Below are 22,833 nucleotides of genomic sequence, written 5' to 3' on the forward strand. Positions count from 1 at the left end.
TTTCGAGTGTATAATATAACTATACTATAATTTTGAATACATAACGTCTGTCATTACCACATCCCATTTTATATCTTATTTTTTCGTTATTTTATATAATTATTTTTATTTTGCTACATGTAAAATTTTTTTTCTCTTAATTTATCTACCTATGGAACGGTTTCTTATTAGATGGTACTGGTAATCTATATTTTGCTAATTCTACTTCAGCTTCTCCGAATGACTCAGCATGATAACAGAAATATTCGGGATTTTTGTACTCCTTATTTTTGGAGGCACCAGGTCCTACAGCTATATAAATTTAAGTTTAGAAAGTTGGATTTTTCAATATGAAAGCACACATAAATACTTTGTGAGAGATAACGATCTTTGATCTTACGTGCGTTTGGTACTTTGACGACGTTTTCACTGAGACCTGGCACATTAATATTCGCAGCGTATTGATTAATACTCGAAACCTCTGTACTATACGTTCGTAAAGGAACAATTGTTATTGCCTGAAAATAACAATTTACATATTTGAAGCTTATATAAACAGAGAGGTTACTTTCATTTGAATAAATTAAACAGTTCTAACATAATGTAATTCATTGTCAGTTATTTCTAATACACACCTGTAAACGTACTCGTCTCGCTATTACATGCAACATTTTGCGATAACTATGTAAATTGCAACAATTTAGCTTATAATGGACAAAAAAATCTTGATGTCCTTTTGACACTGACTCACCCTCCTCCTTCCTACCCCGATCATTGATATGAAATATCTAAAATTTTACAGTTGGCAAACATGCAAGAAGTGAAGAAAGTTAAGAAAATATATTTATTTAATAAGGATAGCGCTCACAATAAAAAACTTCAAATATTATAATTTTACAAAATTTCAACTTTATTTATTATTTTTTTTCCTTATCATTTAAAAAAATGTAGGAGATAGAAAGGTTAGTATGTATGGCCTAGTTTACATTTACACCGATATATTTTAAAGCGGGGAACACGGATTGGATTAACCCGTTCATTCAAAATCGCTATATACTTGTCGAGTTTGAATGACTAATCAGAGGGTTAATTGTGTATCTTAAAACGATATGAAAATTACAAAAGTGACTAGTTCAAAGATATGGGGGCCAATTACGGTTCTTGAAATGAGATGAAAATTACAAAAGTGAACAGATTTACTAGATTTCGACAAATGAAATTGTAGATATTCTAGTGAATTTCCTTACTTTTGTAATTTTTACTTCGTTTCAAAAACCATAATATAGACTCCCTGCACACAGGATCCGGAAACGCTTGCCGCGCGGCAAAGGCGACGCGGTAACCAATCAATATTTTACTCTAATTAGAAAAGTTGTAAGTTGATTGGCTACCGCGTCGCCTTTTGCCGCGCGACGCGTTTCCGCGTCCTGTGTGCAGAAACCAATACACAATCGATTCCCAGGCAAAGAAATCTTTGCTTCTTATTGGTCAATCAAATGCTGCTTCATTTCGATGAGTAAATTTTCGAATGCTACCACGAAGATATTAGATTGCTCGATTTCTTCGAGAAGAAAACTTGAATGAGTATCGGCATTACGTAATATAGTGTGAATATAGTGTGAACAAGTTTTGCAACAGTTTCGTGCGTGAATCTTGTAAGAGAGGCATTCGTGTCCCGTGTATTGCAGATTGCACGCTAGATGTTTTTTATTTTCGGGGTGACATAACCTGAGATTGACCTATCCTATCGCTATCTGCTTATGGCGAATTAAGTTTGAGAGATCTGACATACGATTCGCGGTGCGTATGGATATGTAGTCATTGATATCAAAACAATGTCATATTTTTGGCTTCAAGTTGCTATGTATCGTTTTTTTTTACTCTACACAGAGTCAGAATTTGTCAGTTAATAGAGATACATTACACATGTGTATATATATATATATATGCGTAGCACATATAAGAACAGTATTAGATTTGTTGTACGACTTTTTAAGCGCATTGATTAGCTAAAATCTAGAGACTCAAAAAAGTTTCTATTTTGCAGCCAATCAATATGCTTAAAAAATTTGTCGTACGATAAATGTAATATCGGCCTAAGACTGATACAATCTTTACTTAATAATTTGTTATCGAATGCCAAAATACAGTAGTACATAGAGGAGACATGAATATTTGCAGAAATCTCCTATTAGTGTTGTATAACATTTATTTATAATTTTTTTATTTTAGCTTTAACTATGTTACTACCGTACCTAATAAACAACTGGAGATACAGCAATGCGCCTGAAGGCCAACAGCCGTTTGAAAAAGTGCTCGGGCTGAGTAAATATGGATTTTGCGGTGGCGTCTTCATGGGTGGATATGATTGTATATTAATATCTCAATCGTATACTTTCTGGGAAGCATTAAATACCATGTCTTATTGGGTGGTACCTCTTACTGCCATGTGTGCCACTTTTGCTTCTGTGGCATATACAGTGACAAAAATTAGAGGAAAAGATGGCTATGCCAATTATATTCTAGCTTGTATGTAATGTATAAATGTTAGATGTTATTTATTTATTTTAGGGGTATGAATAGTTATCAAATTTTGTTTATTTGCTACAGCGTTAGCTACAAGTGGAGTCTTCTATCATTGGCAGAGGAAGGGCGTGCTTACTCATAGTTTCACTATTGGATTAATTGCGTGTGCCATGATTAAAAAGCATGGTGATTTGACTAATTGGAAACCTTTTCCATTAGATGCTGAATTATTAACTCAACATACTACTTTCCCCTTTGACTTTACCATCGTTAAGGATCCTAGAGGACGTAGGCCCTGGGAATAATGATCTTTTGTATACATAAAGAAATTAATTAGTGTTGCTGATGGATAAAATTAAATAGCAATATGTTTTATTATACATGTATAATTGATGATATAAAGAGATACAAAAAATGTATCTTTCATTTTCATCCTGTATTTATTCAGATTCTAATACAGTAAATAAAATGGATTGTAAAAGGATATATTCGTGCATTACACATAGAGGGATCATGTCAGTGTTTCACCCTTTGTGACCTGTTAAATAATTATAATTATTAACATAGTAATATAAAAAATGCTATATTAATAGATGTCATTTACTTAAAAAATTTTAAGAAAAATACTTTGTGTGTGCAATCAATAATAAGATAGATCACTTTTTCAATTTAAACGTAAATATGAAGTCACTTACGCATGCCTCTAGATATTCAATTCTTCGTTCAAGAGTCGTGAGCTTTTCATTAAGGACTGCTATTCTTGATCTACAAGACATATCTAAAAAGAAAAGAAAGGTATTGAATATATAATATAATAGAGCGTTAAAAATAATATAACCTTATGAATATTAATATGTATATTAATACATATTAATACGTGTGTGTGTGTGTGTGTGTGTGTGTGTGTGTGTGTGTGTGTGTGTGTGTGTGTGTGTGTGTGTGTGTGTGTGTGTGTGTGTGTGTGTGTGTGTGTGTGTGTGTGTGTGTGTGTGTGTGTGTGTGTGTGTATATATATATATATAATGGTTTTATGGCTAGCGAGAATAGAAACTTAGAATGTGACAATTTACCGAAAGAATTAAGAAAATCCGTAATTTTTTTTATACTGCCAGTGATAACTTCTATGTATTCGCGATTAGCCCAGTCCTGTTGAATTTGTTTTTGTATCGCCTCCCGGTGTATGGCTGCCATTCTCACCGCGTATTGTCACGTGCGAGAGAGAGATACGCGCCTTTCGAGTTTCCTTTTAATAAATTGTTGATCTAATTACGTTAAGAGAGAAGAATATATTTTCTCAATTTTATCACATTGTTTGAAATGTATCGAAAATTGCAAATTGACAGTTCTAGACTAACCTTGAACGCTGTACAGATTTTAGGAATCTTGTACGGCGAAAAGAATTCTGGACTATCACTGTCAAAAAATAATTTTCTATGTATTATCTAAAGACTGCAGTGGAGAAGACACTAGAGATGCTTCAAAGCATTGTATTGACCAATCAAAATAAAGAAATCTTTACTCTCTTTGCCCTGATTGGTCGATCAAACGCTTCGAAACATTTCTAGCGTCGTTCCAACCGCAGCCTCTATATATTGTTTGTATAGTTTATATCCATCTATTATGTATTGATTCACAGTCACTCGATATTTTCGGAGCACGCACGACGAGTACTTGGTCTTTTGGAGCTTCTGGAAACGTAAATAGTGCATGACAGCTGTGAACGCATGTGGCTAGTGTTTTAGCTCTTTGATTATTGATCTGTTGACGAGACGTAGCTGTCATTCTAAGATGTGGATATTTCCGACTAAGACGTCACTATTACACCAGGTTAGATGATCTCTTTTTTCCCAATTCCTTTAGCTTCCGTTCGTGTTGATTTTGATTTCTCTTTGCATTTTTAACGTTTTAAATGATACAAATACAGGAATAATATTCAAAATTTAACAGTCGGTATACATGTGATGGTAACATAATTTTGGAACGAAGAATAAGTTGTTCCTGTAAACACCGCTTATTAAGATCCAAGGATTCAAACATATCATAGCTTTTGCAGCACATTTACTTCGTCCCAACATCGATCATATATATTAAGGATCTTTATACAACGTTTAGGTATATTTGAATAACGAGAATATTATATATGATATATATATCATGGTTTGCGAGCCATCTAGTGTGAAAAATATTTTTAAATAAAATAAATGATTTTGTGTGATATGATATATTTGACGTTTTATATATCAAGTAGCTAATAGATAAGTGGCTGATTTTTTTATTTACATATGTCCGGTCGAAATAATATTGTGATATTATAATACAACGATTTTTTAACAGCTTTTCGATCAACATTGCACATGATTTTTTTTCATTTTTATTATATGTTTTTTTATTATCTAATGATGAGAAAAAGAGACATCTCACACTCATGTTAATTTAAATCTATACGATAAAATATCACTAATAACAATTTGTAGTATGTTTCCCGATTTCCTATGTGATTTCGTGCGTATTGTAAAAACTAATGCGTACATATATATTGTATATTGTAAAAGCGCGCTGGGATTAATTTACGCGCCATCTGGCAATGTAATTCAGTAAAAATTTCGAGGAACACGGATCTCTATCGAATCGGACGCTGCAAACTCTGTATGTACGCATATATGTTGTTTTTTATCGGCGGATATTAAATTTTATTTAATCTTGCACAAGGCTGAGTAGTTCAACGCTTTTTAGAATTGATTCGACGATTTTCGCAATGGTCGATTATGCTCGAGAATATCGCCGATTCATGGCGCGATAATCGCTGCGTAGAATATAGATCTGCCATTTTCTTACTTGATATGTACCGTGTGTCCCATTATTCGCGATCTTAAGTTTGATTACAGATTTTAAGTCTTTATTAGAAAACGTACTTCGATTTCCAATGTTTGTAGTATACTATATAATCTTTATTTTAATATTTCTAAAATATTTGTTTCTTCCTTGAGATAAATCCTTTTCTTTTTTTACTTTAATACTCTTTTATCTAGAAATGATTGAATATAAATAGATATATATATATATATATATATATATATATATATATATATATATATATATATATTAACTTTTATTGAAATAGTTGAATGTAATATAATATGCCTAATTTATTTAAATCACATTATATTGTAATGAGCGATATTAAAAGAAGCGATTTTTAAATAAGAGAGAAAAAGGATCTTATATATATTTATCCTAAAAGCTTGAGCATAATTTAAGATATCACTTTAAGCTTGAGCGTAGTGCTGTTTTTGCATATTTCTTTATATATAAATAAAAATAACTATTTTATTTCAATTGAAAAGTATTGATTAAATGATAAAAAAAAATTTGAATAGTTTCAGACAGAACAGGAAGATCAAAAAATATCTTAAAGATGTCTAAAAAAAGGATAAGACATCTTTAAGTTGTCTTTTAGGAATGTGCGTCTTTTAGGATGTGCTGTCAGGAATATTTATATATTTATTTATAACACGTAATCGCGCGTGATCGCAATTGTTATATAAACATAAAATTTTTTTCGAAGTAGGTCTTCCTAGAATTAAGATTTTCTTTTTATTCTTTTTATTTAAAAAATTGTGCTTTTATAATATATCACAACAGCTTATAAATATTTGCGCAATTAATTTTATAAATAAAACAAACTTAATTTTTTTTATATGTGAACGTTTACTGAGATAATCTAGAATTGACGTCTGCTAAATTTTTTATTGAAAGAAGCATTGTGCAAAACTTGTGATATGTACAATATAATAATGTTAAGCTTATTTGATAATCATTCGATTGAATTAATTAATAATTATTCAGCGATATGACATGCGATATAAGATCGATAATTGCAGTGCATACTCTCCATGCTAATTGTGTTATGACTTCGGGAAGATGCAATCTTTTATCAACAGTCCGCTACGTGTCCGAGATATCTAAGAAACGGCGCAGTACGGTGCAGTACGGGTGTCGTACGGGCTTTCATTTGATTGGAAGTACCCTTCTTCCTGTCGTTGGACAATACATTAACAGGTCGAATCATACATGCGATCATATATTCAATTATTTATTATAATTATTATATATTTAATATAGAAATATCTGATCTCTCAAAGATTACATATAAATAATTTCTAACATTAATAATTTGAAGGAACGTCTCATGACATTTGCATTAAACTAAATTAGATTTTAGACACATATACGCTATGATAAATTTGTTGTAAAGACTGTTTCTCAATATGGATTTAAATATACGCGATATTTTTCCGCAACTGTTAAATATTTGAAACTTTAAAGCTAATTAGATCAAGATTTATTAAATAATTTCATTAAATGAGTTATTTCAAGTTAGATGAAAAATAAAACTATTTTTTTTTAAACTCAATTCATTCACAGCTAATAATTTTCATGTTGTTGTTGATAAAAAGATCGAGTTTATATTTGCTACATTTCTATTCTACAGTTTAAAGTTTATATTAACAAATACATTTGAAACAGATCAAATCGCAATTTCCTGTTATCATCCGTCAGAATGGCATCGACATCCAAGAGCAGCGCTAAAAACACCACTCATTCTAATGTAAAGAAACTAAATCGTTTGAGCTTGGAAAAGTCGCCGTATCTACTGCAACACGCGACTAATCCCGTGGAATGGTATCCTTGGGGTGACGAGGCTCTGGAAAGAGCAAAGAAGGAGGATAAAATGATATTTTTATCAGTCGGTTACTCCACGTGTCATTGGTGCCATGTGATGGAGAAGGAATCATTTGAAAACGAAGACATCGCGCGAATCATGAACGAGAATTTTGTTAATATTAAAGTGGATAGGGAAGAAAGGCCCGATATCGACAGAATATATATGACATTTGTTCAGGTACGTGTTATCGGAATAATTGTTGATTATTGCCTTTCATACGCGAAGTCAGAAAATAGATAGCAAATTATATATCTCCTACTTATACAATTGTATTTTTTAGCTTATTGATAAAATTATATTATAATTAATTCAATATAAAAATATTTCTATCAGTATAGTTAGTACTATGTTAGTAATATGTTAGTAATATATATATATATATATATATATATATATATATATATATCTGTATTTGAAATAGGCAAAATCGGGCCATGGTGGTTGGCCAATGAGTGTTTTCCTATCGCCGGATTTAACGCCAGTGACGGGTGGAACATATTTCCCGCCAGATGACAAATATGGCCTTATAGGATTTAAATCGCTCTTGTTAGGAGTTGCGAAGGAGGTGTGCAAAAAGCACGATACTTATATACATTGGATATAAATATTCTTACGTTAGCATGTGTCGAGAGAATTTACATTTATAATTTGTCATGTATAAATCTTATTCCCATCCCGATAAATTAGGCTTATAAATGATTTCTTTATTATAGTGGGTGCAGAAAAAGAGCAACATAATCAAATCCGCTGCTAACATAGTAGAACGCTTAAAGGATATTGTCGAATGCAGACAAGGCTTAAAAGTAAGCTAGATTTAAATATTTGGAGAGATAAAACATTTTTATACATATTATGCTTTTATTCGATTCTGATTTATTCAATTTTCGCACTTTTGCAGATTGATGATGGATTTCCCTCGGCCGAATGTGCTTTGTTATGCGTTCATCTTTTGGCGAACGGATACGAGCCGAAATTTGGCGGATTTGGCAGCAGATCCAGGATGAATGCGCCGAAATTTCCCGAACCTGTCAATTTTAATTTTCTCTTCAGTACATATGCTCTAAGTACCTCCTCTGAGTTGCGTAAGCAATGTTTAGAAATGTCTCTGCATACCCTGACGAAAATGGCTCACGGTGGAATTCACGATCACGTGGGACAAGTAAGACCGTTTCTTTACTCTTTCACGATTATTATGTGCGAGTTAAATTATTTCAAATGTGTCGTATTCAGGGATTCTCTAGATATTCTGTGGACGGTGAATGGCACGTTCCTCACTTCGAGAAAATGCTCTACGATCAAGCTCAAATAATACAAGCCTACGCCGACGCTTATGTCGTCACGAAAGATGTATTCTATTCCGACATTGTAGACGATATTGCAACGTATGTCGCGCGTGATCTGCGACACAAGGTATTATACTCATATTACTCATATTTTTGCTTAATTTTCATAGATGTGATAACAACAAGGACTTAGGAGAATATAAATATTTATATCGTGTATGTGCTTTTCAGGAAGGTGGGTTCTACAGTGCAGAGGACGCCGATTCACTCCCAGAGCCACAGGCTTTAATGAAACGGGAAGGCGCATTTTATGTTTGGACTTACAAGGAAGTTAAGACCCTTTTAGATAAGAAAGTACCTGGTAACGATAATATTCGATTTTCCGACCTGGTCTGCTATCACTTCAATGTAAGAAAGGAGGGAAACGTGCGAAAGGCTCAAGTACGTTAGATATCTAACGTAAGTTCGTATCGAAGTTATAAAATAAGAGATACTTATAAAGTAAGGTTTGCGAATGTTTATTTGGCGGTGTAGGATCCACATGGCGAACTTACCGGCAAAAATGTATTTATTGTGTATGATGGCATAGAACAAACCGCGGAACATTTTGATATTAGTGTAGAGAATACTAAAAATTATATTAAGGAGGCCTGTCGAATCTTGTTTGAAGAAAGATCGAAGAGACCGCGACCCCATTTGGACGATAAGATCGTCACGGCATGGAATGGTAATGAATAGCCAATCGATATCGATGATGAATGATGAAAACATTCGTCATCGCGACGAATGTGTACGAATGTGAAAGTCTAACAATCTATTTACAGGTCTTATGATAAGTGGTTTTGCGCGTGCTGGAGCAGCTGTGAGAAACGACAAATACGTCGAATTAGCGACGGACGCTGCCAAATTCGTAGAGCGATATTTGTTTGATAAAAATAAAAGCGTGCTACTTCGTAGTTGTTATCGTGGAGAGGACGATAGAATTATGCAAACGTGAGAATAGACGTCTTATTTCAGTGTTGATGTCACACATTGTGAGATTGAATCTACGATATGATTTATAGGAGCGTGCCGATTCACGGTTTCCATGACGATTACGCATTTATCGTGAAAGGATTACTCGATCTGTACGAGGTCAATTTCGATGCGCATTGGCTCGAGTTTGCTGAGGAGCTGCAAGATATTCAAGACCGATTGTTCTGGGATTCGCGAGATGGCGGTTACTTTTCCACGGTTGAGAATTCTCAGATGATTTTACGGATGAAAGATGGTACGGCATGTTTTTGTGGTAATTTTAGTTTGGCCATTAAACGGGAAGGTACTCTTTAATGCGGCGGTTACATCGAGTAAACGAGATCGAACGCAGAACCGCATTAGGCCATAAAGATCATCATATTTAAATATTTATAGCTTGTGCTGAATTCTCATTACAATTTGGTTTCATTAAATCGCATTTTCAACATTGCCTTAACTTGATATATTCGAAGAGAAAGGGTTTTGAAGTCAAAATATGAAAGATATAAAAATCAGATTCATATTTTTAAAGTAAGAAATGATGTAGATTAAGATCTTATGCAGTGTTTCCAAATTAGCGAATTAGAAAAGTGAATTGCGACATTTGCGAAATTTCAAGCTGATTTTTGTTAGTTGATTTTTCACGAACTGTTACGAAATAGTAAAAAGCTATTGAAAATATTTAACGTTTAATGAATTTGATTGCAGTTCATGACGGTGCGGAACCATCCAGTAATTCTGTCGCATGCTCTAATTTATTGCGATTGGCGGCCTACCTGGATCGTAGCGAGTTCAAAGATAAAGCTGGACGGCTTCTATGCGTATTTGGTAAAGGACTCGCAGAGATGCCAATTATGTTTCCACAATTGACGTTAGCGTTGCTCGAGTATCACAATACAACGCAGGTATGTGTCTTCCGTTTCTGCCGTTGACGATGTGTACGAATTTAATTGTAAGACGTTGACGTTTCCGCCAAGAAATATTCTTCGCACACTCTTTATAGAGTGCGGTTTTTTTTCCAGATTTATATTGCGGGGAAACCGCAAACTGAAGATATAATGGAGATGCTGAGCGTTATCCGCGAGCGTCTGATACCAGGTAGGGTGCTTTTGTTAGCCGATCCCGAGCAACAGAACAACGTGTTGTTACGTAAAAACGCGATCGTCGGCAAACTGAAGCCGCAGAAGGGCCGGGCGACAGTTTTAGTGTGTCGACGTCATACGTGTTCTGTACCGATTACGAATTCTAGCGAGCTTGCTTCTCAATTGGATGATACTGAATTTTCCAAACTGTGAACGGCTAGATCGCTCGTCATAATTTATAATGGCAAAAGAAGGAAAGATTCCACCAAAATATTTTTCGATATAAGTATATCCACAAATAACAAGGTAACGTTTTAATGATATTTTATTGACGTTAGAAACATTATCAAGACGTTATTTGACGTTACCTTGTTACTTGTGTCCCGGCGCGCCATTTGCGCGCTCTACCCTCGTAAAAAGGATTTACCGTGTTAAATAATGCAATATTAGCCCGTAGAGAGATTGGTGTAGCGAGAGTCATCGTAGCGTTCGTAAGTGCGAGCAAATCGATAACGTATCGCAGCCAAATAAAGAGATGTATCCAATAGGGATGTGTACGATGCGATATACGTACAATGACTTTGCGCGATAATCCGGCGTTTGTGCTACACGTCGCATCGTAAACGTTCATCTTTATTCTGAATAAATTCGTAACTGTATAAAAAGAATGTCAAGCGTCTCTTTTCCTTTCTGTCTCTCTCTCTCTCTCTCTCTCAATTATCAAGATCCGCGGTTAGCATCTTTCGCGAAACATCAAACTTCGCAGATTATGTCAGCCACTTGAAACGACCGAACATGTGGAACATGCGCGTTGATTTCTATTTTCGGTTGCACGCGTGGAGCCGATTAAGGTCGACGATGCGTTTGTAATCTCCGACAAACTTGATCGTTTCCGGGCATAACGCTGACTTTAATCGCGTATCCAGTATCGATTGATTATCGCCGTAGCTAACTTGTCGTTTTTATTTTCGAATATTCACGTAACAGCGTGATATACACGCGGTTTGCGCCTTCTTCGTTTCGTCTGATTTCCGAACAAAAATAGACGAAGTATATAATAAGTCAGTCTCGGTGAGCGTTATGATGTTTCAGTTTTGACCCCGTTATATCATCAAAAGTTTCGTTAGAAAATAGCAGTGCGTAGAAGATCAAAGATTGCTATCTGTTTTTTGTTGCGCAATATATATGTTAATGCGATATTAAATGATACAAATTATTATATAAAATTTATCACATTTCAATTAGTACAGCACAATTATAAAATTAATATTAAGTTCTTCTTATTTCTTTTAAAACTCGTAGCGCTTAAATATATACGTTTATTTTCTTGAAAGATTTTTTAGAATAGTAATTTTAAACAATTCATATAAAAATGTTAGATTAGGTGTGAAAATGTATAAGTACGTATTTCAATCAAATTTTTTTAATAAAGGAATTTCATTTATATTAACTTATGATTATAATATCGTTTATTAATTATTAATAACTTTCAAATAACAATTGTCGGTCGCGACGTAAGTTGTATACCTAATTTGGTAGAATTAGTCGTTTCTATTTTTGAAAAGCGAATTTCTATTTGTGTAACGCATTATTTTTAACAAAGTTTCTTTCAGCGCACCAAGTACGGATCGAGAAATACAATATTTTCTGAAGATTGTCGTTATCTTGAAATATTAAAATTGATGCTGTAAAAATGAAATTGTCACGAATTTTTATCGTCTTTATCGAACAAAATTCAACCCTTGGATTATGCTTCATCGAACAATCATCTATCTATCAACTACAGCCTCAAGTATTATCGATGTTTCCCCTTCCTTGCTCTTTTCTCCATTATTCGGCGCAACCCGAAGGAACGAACTTCTCTTTCGGTGAACTTACTTTCCGCTCGATCGCTTTTCGCGCTCCTGCACCCCTGGAGAAATAGCCGCGGTGCCGATTACGCGATGTGTTGTGCGTAACCCTAATCAATTAGCCCAGGAGGTCGAAGTGTCAATAAGAGAGATAGCAGCAAATAATGGCGCGGAAAAAAGCACAAGGGCCATTTAGTCGACACCGAAAGTGAAAGCGAGGAGATCTCAAGGACTTTGCCAGATCCTCTTCAGTCTCACTGCTCCATCCCTCTGTCTGTCTCTCTCTCTCTATCTCTCCTTCCGTCTTGCTCATCCCGAGTACTAGTCGTGAAGGAGCTTCGGTCGGCTAACCGGGAGGAATAGGAAGAAGTGGAGAAAAAGAAGATGGTGCGCGTGGCCGGGAAGCGTAGGAGAGGTGGGAAAGAGTAGGAAGATCTCCGGATTTTCTCCGGGGGAGAGGATGTTGGAAGTCGCGAGACGCGCGGATGAGGCGAGGGACACGCACACGCTGGGGTCGCGCATGCGTCCATCATCGTCGGCGTCGAGGATGTTCGACGTTTTTTTCAGTCACCGGTCGACGCTGCGTCGGGCACCGTCGTCGTCGTTGAATCCGGCCGCGATCGCGCGGCGTTCAGCTACTACCACCACCGCGCCGTGTAAAGAAGAAAAAGTCCGCGATCATCGCTCACTAGTGCCCGCGTGTCCGCGCGACCGACATCGCGGTCAGTAGAACCCGCATCTGGAGAGAAATAAATTACGGATCCAGGTGGTGAATAGCTAGAAATAAAAAAGGCGGTGGTGGTGGTGGTGGTGGTGGTGGTGGTGATGGTGGTGGTGTAGTTGATCAGTTCTCGACCACGCGCTTTACGCGTGTTCTTTTTTTCTGGATCTGATCACGCCACCCAGACTGTCTCTCTCTCTCGAAAGGAAAAAGAACCTCGCGTATGACCTCGTGGTGAAATTTGCGCGCGTTCATCCTCCGGGGACACCGCGATATCGGGGCAAGGTTACTGCGCGCTCGCTACGTCCCCAGGTGAGAAGCGCAGGTGAGAGAAACAGCGGACAGGCGCGTCGAGAGATGCACATCCGCACACTCGCACTTTAAATTTGCTATCTCCCCGATGTAAGATGCAATCGGCGGACAATCGCTTGCATCCTCGATCGCGACAGTGTGGACCAACGTGTCAGAGTTAAGATAGCAGTTCGGAGGAGGAAAATCCTTGCGAGGAAGAGGATCGCGTCACTGGATTGGCGAGAAGAGATGACGCTGTCAAAATCGACTGATTTTTCGCGACAGTAGCTAAGAACGTGCAGGAAGTATCGAACGCGACGCAAGATCGGGCGATGAGAATTTCTCCCTGCGAGGAGTCTCCGAATTGTCGCCTCACGCAGCTCCAAGCGTCGAGGAGGCCGCCACGTCGTTGAGGACTTCCGGGAAAACGTCGCGCTCGAAAGAAATAGGGATTCCGAGGATGTCGTTGCATTATCCTCAAGGATACCGGTACCGATCCGCGTCAAAGACAGGCGGCGGAATCGGGGTCGGAGGGGAACAGGGCTCCGATAGCGACGTGGCGGAGCTCAGCGACTTCGAAGATGACGAGGACGAGGATGAGGCTTGCGAATCCGCTGAAAGACGAGTAGTTGTAGAGGAAGAGGAAGAAGGCGAAGATGAGGATGACGAAAACAATGAGGATGACGACGACGACGACGACGACGACGATGACGACGACGACGACGACGACGACGACGACGACGATGAGGATAACGAAGATGAGGACGAGGGGGAGGATCTACCCTATCCAGGTTTCGTTCCAATTGCTCTTAGATATCTCGACCAGACTACACGACCGCGCAACTGGTGTCTCGCGCTTATCACTAATCCATATCCTTTTGATATTTCTAGACTAAATATGGTAGATATTTTTTTAGGATTTGACTTGCATGCACGATTTCGTATATGTGTGTGTGTGTGTGTGTGTGTGTGTGTGTGTGTGTGTGTGTGTGTGTGTGTGTGTGTGTGTGTATTATGTTTCAACCAACACATAAAAATACATCTAACAAATATGTCAAGAAACTTGAAAGGTTTTTGAAGTTTTTTTGAGTAGATTTTAGAAATATTTTTTAAAAAAGTTTGAATTAAACTGCCTCTCAGATTTCTAACGGACATTTGAAAAATTGTAATTTATGTCTTTTTACTAGATTAAAGAAATGCCTGAGAACAGGAATAACACAGAATATGATTTAGACGTCTTCACAAAGTTTTTTTAACAATTAAGAAATTCTTTAATCTCTTGACATTTATATATTTTATTCTACAGTATATTTGATAGGTCGGGAAAAAATGTTTTTCCCCAAAACAGAATAAGAATCGATTACATTAGATACCGAGTTCCTAGCTTTTGTGAAAAGTATCGACGGTATCTTTGTGTATGTTTTACAAACACAGATTCGCACTTTTCATGGTCGTGGTAAGGTGGTGCGAACTGTTCCAGTCGATCTTCATTAGGAATTTATTTCATCTCTCTGGCTACAAGGTTGCGCGTGCGTCAGCATTCGCCGTAGTATCTATCGGCTTTTGTTGATTTTCCTAAGTTGCTATGTAATGTGCAGCGGATTATCAGATAAGATCAGATAAAGCGCGATATCGATACACGCGTTTAACTAGATTGTCAATAGCATCGGAGCTTGCTCTAGAATATATTCGTACAGAGTGTAGCTACGGCGAATTTAATTCGATACAAATAAATCAATCGCAATTATAACATATGCTAATGATTGACAACCACTCAACTGAACATCAATATTATTTTGCGTAATCGATTTTTATACGAGGAGACGAGGGGGGAGGCTATCTTTATATATAGATAAAAAATTACATATAAAATTGTAAAAACGTGAGAAATAAGTAGGCCTTTTTCTTCTTTTTTAAATTTGATGAAAGATTCGATTATTGATCGATATTTATCGAAGCGTGAATAATTGTTCTTTCTTGCGATCCTCCAACATATGGAAGTCCTTCGTATATTATAGTACATTTAATCGCTCTGTTTTCGTCTTCGCGATGTTTCGTTTAAAAGAATTTACGGGAGTAATTTGCGCCCTGTGAACGCGTAGCGCTTCCGCCCCATTTGCTGGGGGGAGGGGGAAGGGGGGAATGCAACATTACTCTATCTGGCAGCGTATTTATCACTGCGAATAACCCCGATAGCGAGCGTGATGGAGGGAGACTAGTCTGAAGATTCCTTAAATAGGTCATTGATTGACCTATCCCCAGGCGAATCCTACACGGAGCGCACAGCCGCTTTTCATAGTGGCACGGTTCTCTCTACTCTCTCTCTCTCTCTCTCTCTCTCTCTCTCTCTCTCTCTCTCTCTCTTTCTCTCTTCTCTCGGCGGCGACGGTTCTCCTTTTTTTCCTTCGCACGATAGCTTCCCGTTCCTCTACTCATTTTCCTCCTCACTCTCTCTCGCTTTCGTTCCCTCCTACTGTTCCCGGCGCGTATACACCGGAACTTTTATACCTTACACCCGTTTGTGCGAGAAATTACTGGGAGTGTGTGCGGAGGGACACGCAACCGCACCGCATGTGGTGAGGTGGCGATCGGGCAAAGTTTAGTCAGCCTCACTGTCGGAGCAACAAGCGCGCCGCGTGTGGCAGAAAGATTTCCATTGTACGCCGCGGACAATGGGCGGATTTGTGCATTGCGAATGTTGCGGGGCCTCGAAGCCTGTCTCGCCGCTTTTCCTCTTACTCGCGGTAATGCTCCGCTGTTGAATCGCCGTTGAAATCATGTTTCGTAGAATGGCGAACCCTTGGGTATCGAAACACGTCCCTCGATCGAGAGGATTGTGCTACATACAACAAATCTAATTTTATATATATTTTGTTATGTCTCTGAAATATTTTATCGTGTACGAAATCACTTAGAACTCACTTTAGAATAAAGATATATATATATATGTGTTTAATAACGAAAACGCAAACATCGAGTAAGAAACTGTTGTTAAGCTGCAATTTTATTGTGCGCTAGATATCGCTCGTAGAATGAAGATACTGTATGGTTTTAATTAATCAAATTTTGAGGTACATTTTGCAAAACGCGTACTGAAGCAGCGTGTATGTCCTTGACTTATCGATATTTAATCCTAGCGGATCCAAGGGCGGGCTAGGAAATGTTAAATTACATTTTTCTTGTTCTGAAATTATAGTTTATAACTTTTATAAAATTTAGCTTCTGTCTCTTTTCTAAATCTAATAAGTAAATTCCTGATACGGTGTTTCTTGATTTAACATTATTTGAGCATGAAAAATAATAGCACACACGTAGCTATATTTTTAATACGCGCGAATAATACAATAATTCATCTACTGTCTTATGAGCCGTTTTATTGTAGTTTAGAATTTTAATCTGCTTGGCTTATAAGTTTAGGGTTAAACGGCTATATAAGAAGGCAAACTTGAGCGATGGATCGATAAATAGCTGTCATATTTCTTTCAATTTGGTAAAGCGGGAAGCCGCGAAAAAACACATATTTTGCTAAATATGAGATTACATGACATGGGTTGCGTGAAATGATTGCCATTAACTAGGACAAACGACCATCTCTCTATTTCAGTTTGATAGTTTATTTCATTACTTTAAGTGCTACGAAATGACCGAGCAATCGTTTACTGTTTAATCTGATTACAATTCTTCCGCATGTGTTTAATTAACTCGTATAATACTATTAATACTCATATACTAACGCTTATTTACTCTTATGCCTACACGTTGTTTCGCTTCAGGTTTCAAAGTTAATTAGTTCAATGTATAAGAGAATTAAAAGAATATGATACATATGTATAATACAGAGAATAATATAGAGTAAAAATAGAACGAATTGAGTTTTTGGTTTAGAGAAAAATGTAGGATCTTGAATTATTTTCTTCTTAGTTTTCTTACTTTTTTCTTTGACTTTAAGATCTTTATATAGATCTTTATACGACTTTGAAATTGGAAATTAAATATCAAATATATATATATATATATGTATATTACGGAATAAGAAACATCCGCTCCTCCCCGTTCGCAGACTGACATATTTTGCACAATGATCTTGAACTACTTGTCACTCTTTAGTCCGACGCATGATTGCATTATACTACTGTACCGGTTGACCAATTGCACTCGAACTACTGATTCTTGCAAACGACTGACTGTTTGTTTTTACTGCATACGAATATTACTTTTGTTTTCGTTTAATTTTCATGAAATGGCCAGACGATGCAATCATTTCCCAAATATTCGACAAGTGCCACATTTATGTGAATTTTACTGCGTTGCCATATACATATAATTAGAACATTGTCGTATAGTCGCACGTTACTTTGTTCATTCGTGTCAGCTTGCAAATCTTGTCGATTAAATGCGATTTGGAGAATCTTAATATAGGATCTATAAATAATTATTAAAATACTTGGGGAAAAAAAAAAAGGATTTTTTTTTTTTTTTTTTTTTTTTTTTTTTTTCTTTTAAATACGGAAGACTTTCTCCTCCCAAAAAGGAGGAATGTAACGTAGGAGGAAAATGTAACGTAAAAAGTAATGTAAATATAACGTTTATAGCCTGAACTTCTCGCTCGTGATCGTCGTGACGTTATACATGTTAGTTTCATGTGACACAGAGTAATCATGATTTTGTAGCTGCAATCAAAAACGGATGATGTCATTTCAAGAGAGCGGTTCTCTCTCTCTCGATCTGCTCGCGCATACTTTCGTTATCTTTCGTTGAATTATTTCGGCGATTCGATGATTCATTGATCGACTACGAATACGAATACGAGGTCAGGCCAATTGTATAGGAACGGGGAAAAATAATTAAGTGACATTAAAGCAAGGCAAACGAGGCAATCATCCGCGACCTCGAACGACGCCGGAAGCGGCAGTTGATCGAAACAATTTGCTCGGCTGCCTCGGCTGCTTGATTGTCTATTGAGCGCCGTGTAAATGAGCGCCGATGAGAGCGAGAGGCATCGATGAGAAACAGGTTGACGGACCATCACCGACCGATCGACACGTAATATGCACGTAAAAATCGATCGCTTAAAGTATCGTTCACACGAAGCTCATTGGTGTTATATTGTAGGTGATATTGCAGTTGATCTCGCGCACGACATTTACTGTGTTTATAAGAAATCAGTATCTCATAATTAAATTAAAATTAATTAATTAACGAAAGAAATTGATTAGTTTAAAAGTTCTTTACTAGCGATTTCTCGTTGATGAGGGTAACCGGGTCATCGGGTTGACATGTTCAAAAATTGATTTAATAAATGAAGAGATTGATTTCATTCAAGTTTTAATTAATTCAAAATACCGTTTTTCTTCAACTGTTGAAATTTATATCGAGGATAAAAAGAAAAGATTAATAAACTCTGTTTTTTGAATCTGTATCTTTTATATTGAATATAAAATATGTATGATATGATACAAAACAATACCTTAATAAATGCATCATAGTAATTAATGCATAATTTTATATTAAACGTGCGAGAAATTTTTTCAGCGATACGATTTTATTTCTTTTTAAGAGATTTTTTTTTTTTTTAAATGTACAAGTTTTATATCCAAGAGGAGTCATTATTTTGCATTTTATACGAAGATTTTTTTTTTTTTGTTCGCACAATTGGCAAATTATTGGTACAGTTAGTTTCCGCAATGCAGTTGTATTCCTAGAATTTGTAGATCTTGCGTGCTTCCGTATCGCGATACAACATCATTAATACGTGCTAGATTTATGTAAACGATTACACATTGTTGCACCGAGCCAAAATATTCTGCGGCAACGGCATTAATTCTTATGTGAACGGTACTTAACGCGGTCGCAGGCACACGCTGGCGCTGGAGGGTAACACGAGCAGATTGCACCGTACGATAAACGGTTATCTAGGGCTCCGGGTTCTTCTAACACATATCTATGTTGCCCGCGGCTCTCGAGTAGAGTAATCGAATTGATTATTTTCTGCCGCCGTCGTCACTTATCTCCGCGCGATGCGCGCGTTAAAACGGGCTTGGGATTTATTTTTAGCCGTGCGCACACGTGGATCCGCGAGATAAAAGGCATCTGTCCCTTCGCGAGAATAACGGTTACGTTATTCTCGTAACGACTTAATTACTCATTCCGGAAATGAGAGATGCATGTTTCGTTCCTGTTCTTAGAATATCTGAGCGTGAAAATATTGTAGTTTCCGTCACGGTCGAACTCAACGCAGAATGAAATGTGTGATCTTCTATTCAAGAGAATATATTCTCTTGTTTTTTGAAAAATTTAAAAGTCATTTAAAAGAATAGTAAAATTGTGGGCTAATTGAAAGCTTTTTTCTTCTCTTGGATAGAAATTCAATGATTTGGGAAATTTAATCTCTATTTAAAAAATACTATATTATTTTTCTCTCTTTAAATCAATGATTTTAAAATTAATTAAAGCTAGCTTTAAAAGATACGTTGTTTTCATGGAATAAGCTTTGCGTGTAAATTTGTTCTTCACAAGATTAGTGAGCAAGCAAAAATCAGTCGAGTCATTAGCTCGACAGCTATGCGACACGATCGATATATATCTCGTTCGGTGTAGCAATTCGAGCAAACGTTTTTTTGGCGACGCGCGCTTTGCTTTGTCCGAAAGTCTCATTATAATTCCTGTCCTGTCGCAATAATGCGCGAGATACAAGATAACCCGAGATACAAATTACATGTATATTCTATCTTTTCGTTATTGTTATTCATAAATCGATCGCGACAAATTGCAGTGAATCTTCTTCAGCAACAGTCGTCGAGATGACTTGGGTTGAGAGCGTGACGAAATAGTAAAAGACACGTCCCTTAACGGAGGGATAGAGGATTTTCAAGATGATTTAGGTCTCTTCTAACAGCGTCGACTTTGTTGAATCGATCGTATCGTAAATGACGGAATTTGAAAAGGAATTCGGTCGACATTTCGGATACTCTACCGTGGCTTTTCCTCATTCCTTCATATCAAACATCCTGTTGACTGAGCACCGATTGCGAGTACCATCGGATGCCTTTTCAACCGTAGTTGTTAAAAAAAACATTCTGTGAAAAAGGACAGTTGTTTTAATGGCGTGATACTGACGATTATAATGTTATACAGCATCGGAATTTCAGCTTCGGCGAATTAAATATACATCGATGGTATAAATAGAATAGTATAGAGATTTTATTTTTCGTTTAATTTTAATTGGGGATTTTATCTCGAGAAAGATTTTTATGAAAATTTAAACATCTCATTAAAATATTTAAATAAAAAATTAAAAGTTAATAAGACACGTTATTTTAGAAAATTTTTTTTTGTTATAAAAAAGCTGTAAAAACTTCTCGTAGATATTTTTTTATAAATTCTATGCAGAAAATATTCTGGAAAGATGGATATTCCAGAAGAATCGCTTCTAAAATATTCTATTATATATAATAGAAGACAAAGTTAATGTAATTCTGTCTTTTCCATCGTCATTTTCGTTTCATTGGCGTTTGTTTTTTTTATAATAAAATGCACAATGATTTTTTTTATTTTTCAATACGGATAGGCATTATTTCTTTATTTTTCATTACTTCCTGCAAGTGAAAAGCAATCAAGTTAATGAGTAATAATGAAAGAGCGTTCGATATGTATATTGATGTTAAAAATAATAATTACTTTCTCGTATTATGTTATTTCTTCAATGTAATTATCCGGTATTTAATATTTTACAGGAAATTATTATTATATGAATTGAGAATATCATATATTAGGATTAAAAGATGAATGTTACTGAAAGGTTTATAGAATATGAGTTTACAAAGGTGTGAAACGTCCCACACATATTCTCTTACGTATGAGATGAATATTACGCGTAATGAAGCTTAACTCTTATCCTCCGATTTACCCACCTATATATTAAAGATTAATAATATAATTATGACGAAAGAGATAAATGTCTCAAAAATAAGATTTAATCGAAATGAAAAAAAGGAACAAAAATATTTGATGAATAGAACAATGTAATAAATTTTCAATGATAAGATTAACCATTATTGTATAATATGTTGCTACATATTTAATATATCTATTAAAAAATCTCAGTGCTATTTAATATCTGGATGATCCGGTCGTTAGTTGTTCCTTCGTGTAGCAATCGTAGATGATTAACCTTCTAGAAATGGTGTGATGGACGGTGCGTGCACTGTAAGGGGACTATAAAAGTTAACAACAACAACAACAACAACACGATCCATTAGGCTTAACGCGTAAAGTTTCACGTACATTCAGCCGTTTTTCACTTGAGCGGATACACCTATCCGATGTATCATCTGTGCACACCGATGCGGAATGCATCATATGTAAATTGAAATATTTATTACAAGAATAAGAAAACAATTATCTCGATACGCGCAGATATTATCCCTCCTTGTTTTTGTCAATTATACAACTTTAATAATTACAGATATATTATGCCTATATTAATTATACGACTTTATCATGTTGAGTATCACGAGGTCGTGTCATCATCAGTGCTCGCCGATATATAATACTGATATGTCATATTAATATACACGCATAAAATGCAATTAACGATCAAGTATTTGCGAAACTATTTGTCGCGCCTAATACAGCCAACTGATTAAACGAAGATTAATCGAAAAATCGTCTGGCAGTTAATAATTATGTCACGTTCTATATGATTATCTGAACTTGCTGATACTTAAAGAAACGATGATTAAAATGGATAATAAAAATTGTCGCATATTGTTGCAAGATTTATTTTAATTTCTTCACTGTATTAAATTTGACTAAAAATAAATAATAAAAAAAAAGTAGTAGAAACTTGTCCTCATTCGCAGACAAAAGCTCTTTGTCTTATTCTAAATATCTACAAGCGCCGAAAAGAATTGCACAGGCGAACACGACGATTGCAGTAATCTCTATTTTAATGTGACGCGTACCTTACTTTTAACCTTTCAAAAAGGACGTCGGTCTCCCGTGTATAAACTCGATGTCAGTAGCCTGCTGGCTAACACATAAATAGTCGTTTGCACGCGATGCTGATGGATATCGGGACATCATCGTAGCGCCGTCCTGTAAATGAAGGATGGAGCACGAATATCGATTTCCTAAGCAGGAAGCATCGATTGATATAGCCGTTTCTTATTCTCACGTGTCACGCATTTGATTTATCTCCGTTTCGAAAGAGTATTATATACATATTAAAGAAATATAATATATCTATCAATATGTATATAAAGCACGCTACTACTCGAAAAATCCCTAAAATCATTCGATAAATGGAATAAGTACATATTCTTAATAATAAAAAATACAATACATTTATAAAAAGCTTAAT

At 36.0% G+C, this 22,833-nt stretch overlaps 5 protein-coding genes across 15 annotated transcripts in view; 3 read left to right on the forward strand and 2 right to left on the reverse strand.

Moving 5' to 3' along the window:
* Positions 1 to 17: 17 nt before the first annotated feature.
* Ndufv3 (NADH:ubiquinone oxidoreductase subunit V3) lies at positions 18 to 766 on the reverse strand. The gene is made up of 3 exons (XM_070303865.1): positions 615 to 766; positions 380 to 497; positions 18 to 291 (listed from the first exon to the last, which is right to left on the reverse strand). The coding sequence occupies exons 1-3, from the start codon at positions 648 to 650 to the stop codon at positions 146 to 148; spliced, it is 300 nt and encodes a 99-aa protein (XP_070159966.1). The 5' UTR covers positions 651 to 766; the 3' UTR covers positions 18 to 145.
* Positions 767 to 1,479: 713 nt separating this feature from the next.
* Positions 1,480 to 2,982, forward strand: LOC138937496 (uncharacterized). The gene is made up of 3 exons (XM_070303837.1): positions 1,480 to 1,779; positions 2,212 to 2,508; positions 2,590 to 2,982. Exons 2-3 carry the CDS (start codon positions 2,220 to 2,222, stop codon positions 2,808 to 2,810), a joined length of 510 nt encoding a protein of 169 aa, XP_070159938.1. The 5' UTR covers positions 1,480 to 1,779; positions 2,212 to 2,219; the 3' UTR covers positions 2,811 to 2,982.
* Hspc300 (haematopoietic stem/progenitor cell protein 300) lies at positions 2,876 to 3,968 on the reverse strand. Of its 2 annotated transcripts, none has more exons than XM_070303838.1 (4): positions 3,861 to 3,968; positions 3,576 to 3,767; positions 3,201 to 3,283; positions 2,876 to 3,043 (listed from the first exon to the last, which is right to left on the reverse strand). In XM_070303838.1, the coding sequence occupies exons 2-4, from the start codon at positions 3,694 to 3,696 to the stop codon at positions 3,017 to 3,019; spliced, it is 231 nt and encodes a 76-aa protein (XP_070159939.1). In that variant the 5' UTR covers positions 3,697 to 3,767; positions 3,861 to 3,968; the 3' UTR covers positions 2,876 to 3,016. The 2 variants fall into 2 exon arrangements, with proteins under 2 accessions (XP_070159939.1, XP_070159940.1); XM_070303839.1 differs by having other exon boundaries at positions 3,576 to 3,748; positions 3,861 to 3,957.
* A 154-nt stretch (positions 3,969 to 4,122) lies between these two features.
* Positions 4,123 to 11,933, forward strand: LOC138937495 (spermatogenesis-associated protein 20). 7 transcript variants are annotated; one of them, XM_070303831.1, is made up of 14 exons: positions 4,123 to 4,332; positions 4,430 to 4,617; positions 6,387 to 6,564; positions 7,033 to 7,408; positions 7,653 to 7,796; positions 7,945 to 8,034; positions 8,130 to 8,390; positions 8,462 to 8,641; positions 8,746 to 8,955; positions 9,049 to 9,241; positions 9,339 to 9,507; positions 9,579 to 9,784; positions 10,237 to 10,433; positions 10,551 to 11,933. In XM_070303831.1, the coding sequence occupies exons 3-14, from the start codon at positions 6,413 to 6,415 to the stop codon at positions 10,821 to 10,823; spliced, it is 2,451 nt and encodes an 816-aa protein (XP_070159932.1). In that variant the 5' UTR covers positions 4,123 to 4,332; positions 4,430 to 4,617; positions 6,387 to 6,412; the 3' UTR covers positions 10,824 to 11,933. The 7 variants fall into 7 exon arrangements, with proteins under 7 accessions (XP_070159932.1, XP_070159933.1, XP_070159931.1 ...); XM_070303832.1 differs by having other exon boundaries at positions 4,453 to 4,617; XM_070303830.1 differs by lacking the exon at positions 4,430 to 4,617.
* A 527-nt stretch (positions 11,934 to 12,460) lies between these two features.
* Ca-alpha1t (Ca[2+]-channel protein alpha[[1]] subunit T) overlaps positions 12,461 to 22,833 on the forward strand; it is a 47,777-nt gene continuing 37,404 nt past the window's right edge. For 3 of the 4 annotated variants that reach the window (XM_070304554.1, XM_070304552.1, XM_070304555.1), the window contains exon 1: positions 12,462 to 14,341. In XM_070304554.1, coding sequence (XP_070160655.1) covers positions 13,933 to 14,341 — 409 coding nt within the window. In that variant the 5' untranslated portion in view covers positions 12,462 to 13,932. Of the gene's footprint in view, positions 14,342 to 22,833 lie in introns of all 4 variants that reach the window. The other variant, XM_070304553.1, reaches the window with a different exon arrangement.

The sequence above is a fragment of the Polyergus mexicanus genome, unplaced genomic scaffold, assembly GCF_030449975.1.
Source record: "Polyergus mexicanus isolate NDT 795.1 unplaced genomic scaffold, iyPolMexi1.0 SCAF_11, whole genome shotgun sequence".
NCBI lineage: Eukaryota > Metazoa > Arthropoda > Insecta > Hymenoptera > Formicidae > Polyergus > Polyergus mexicanus.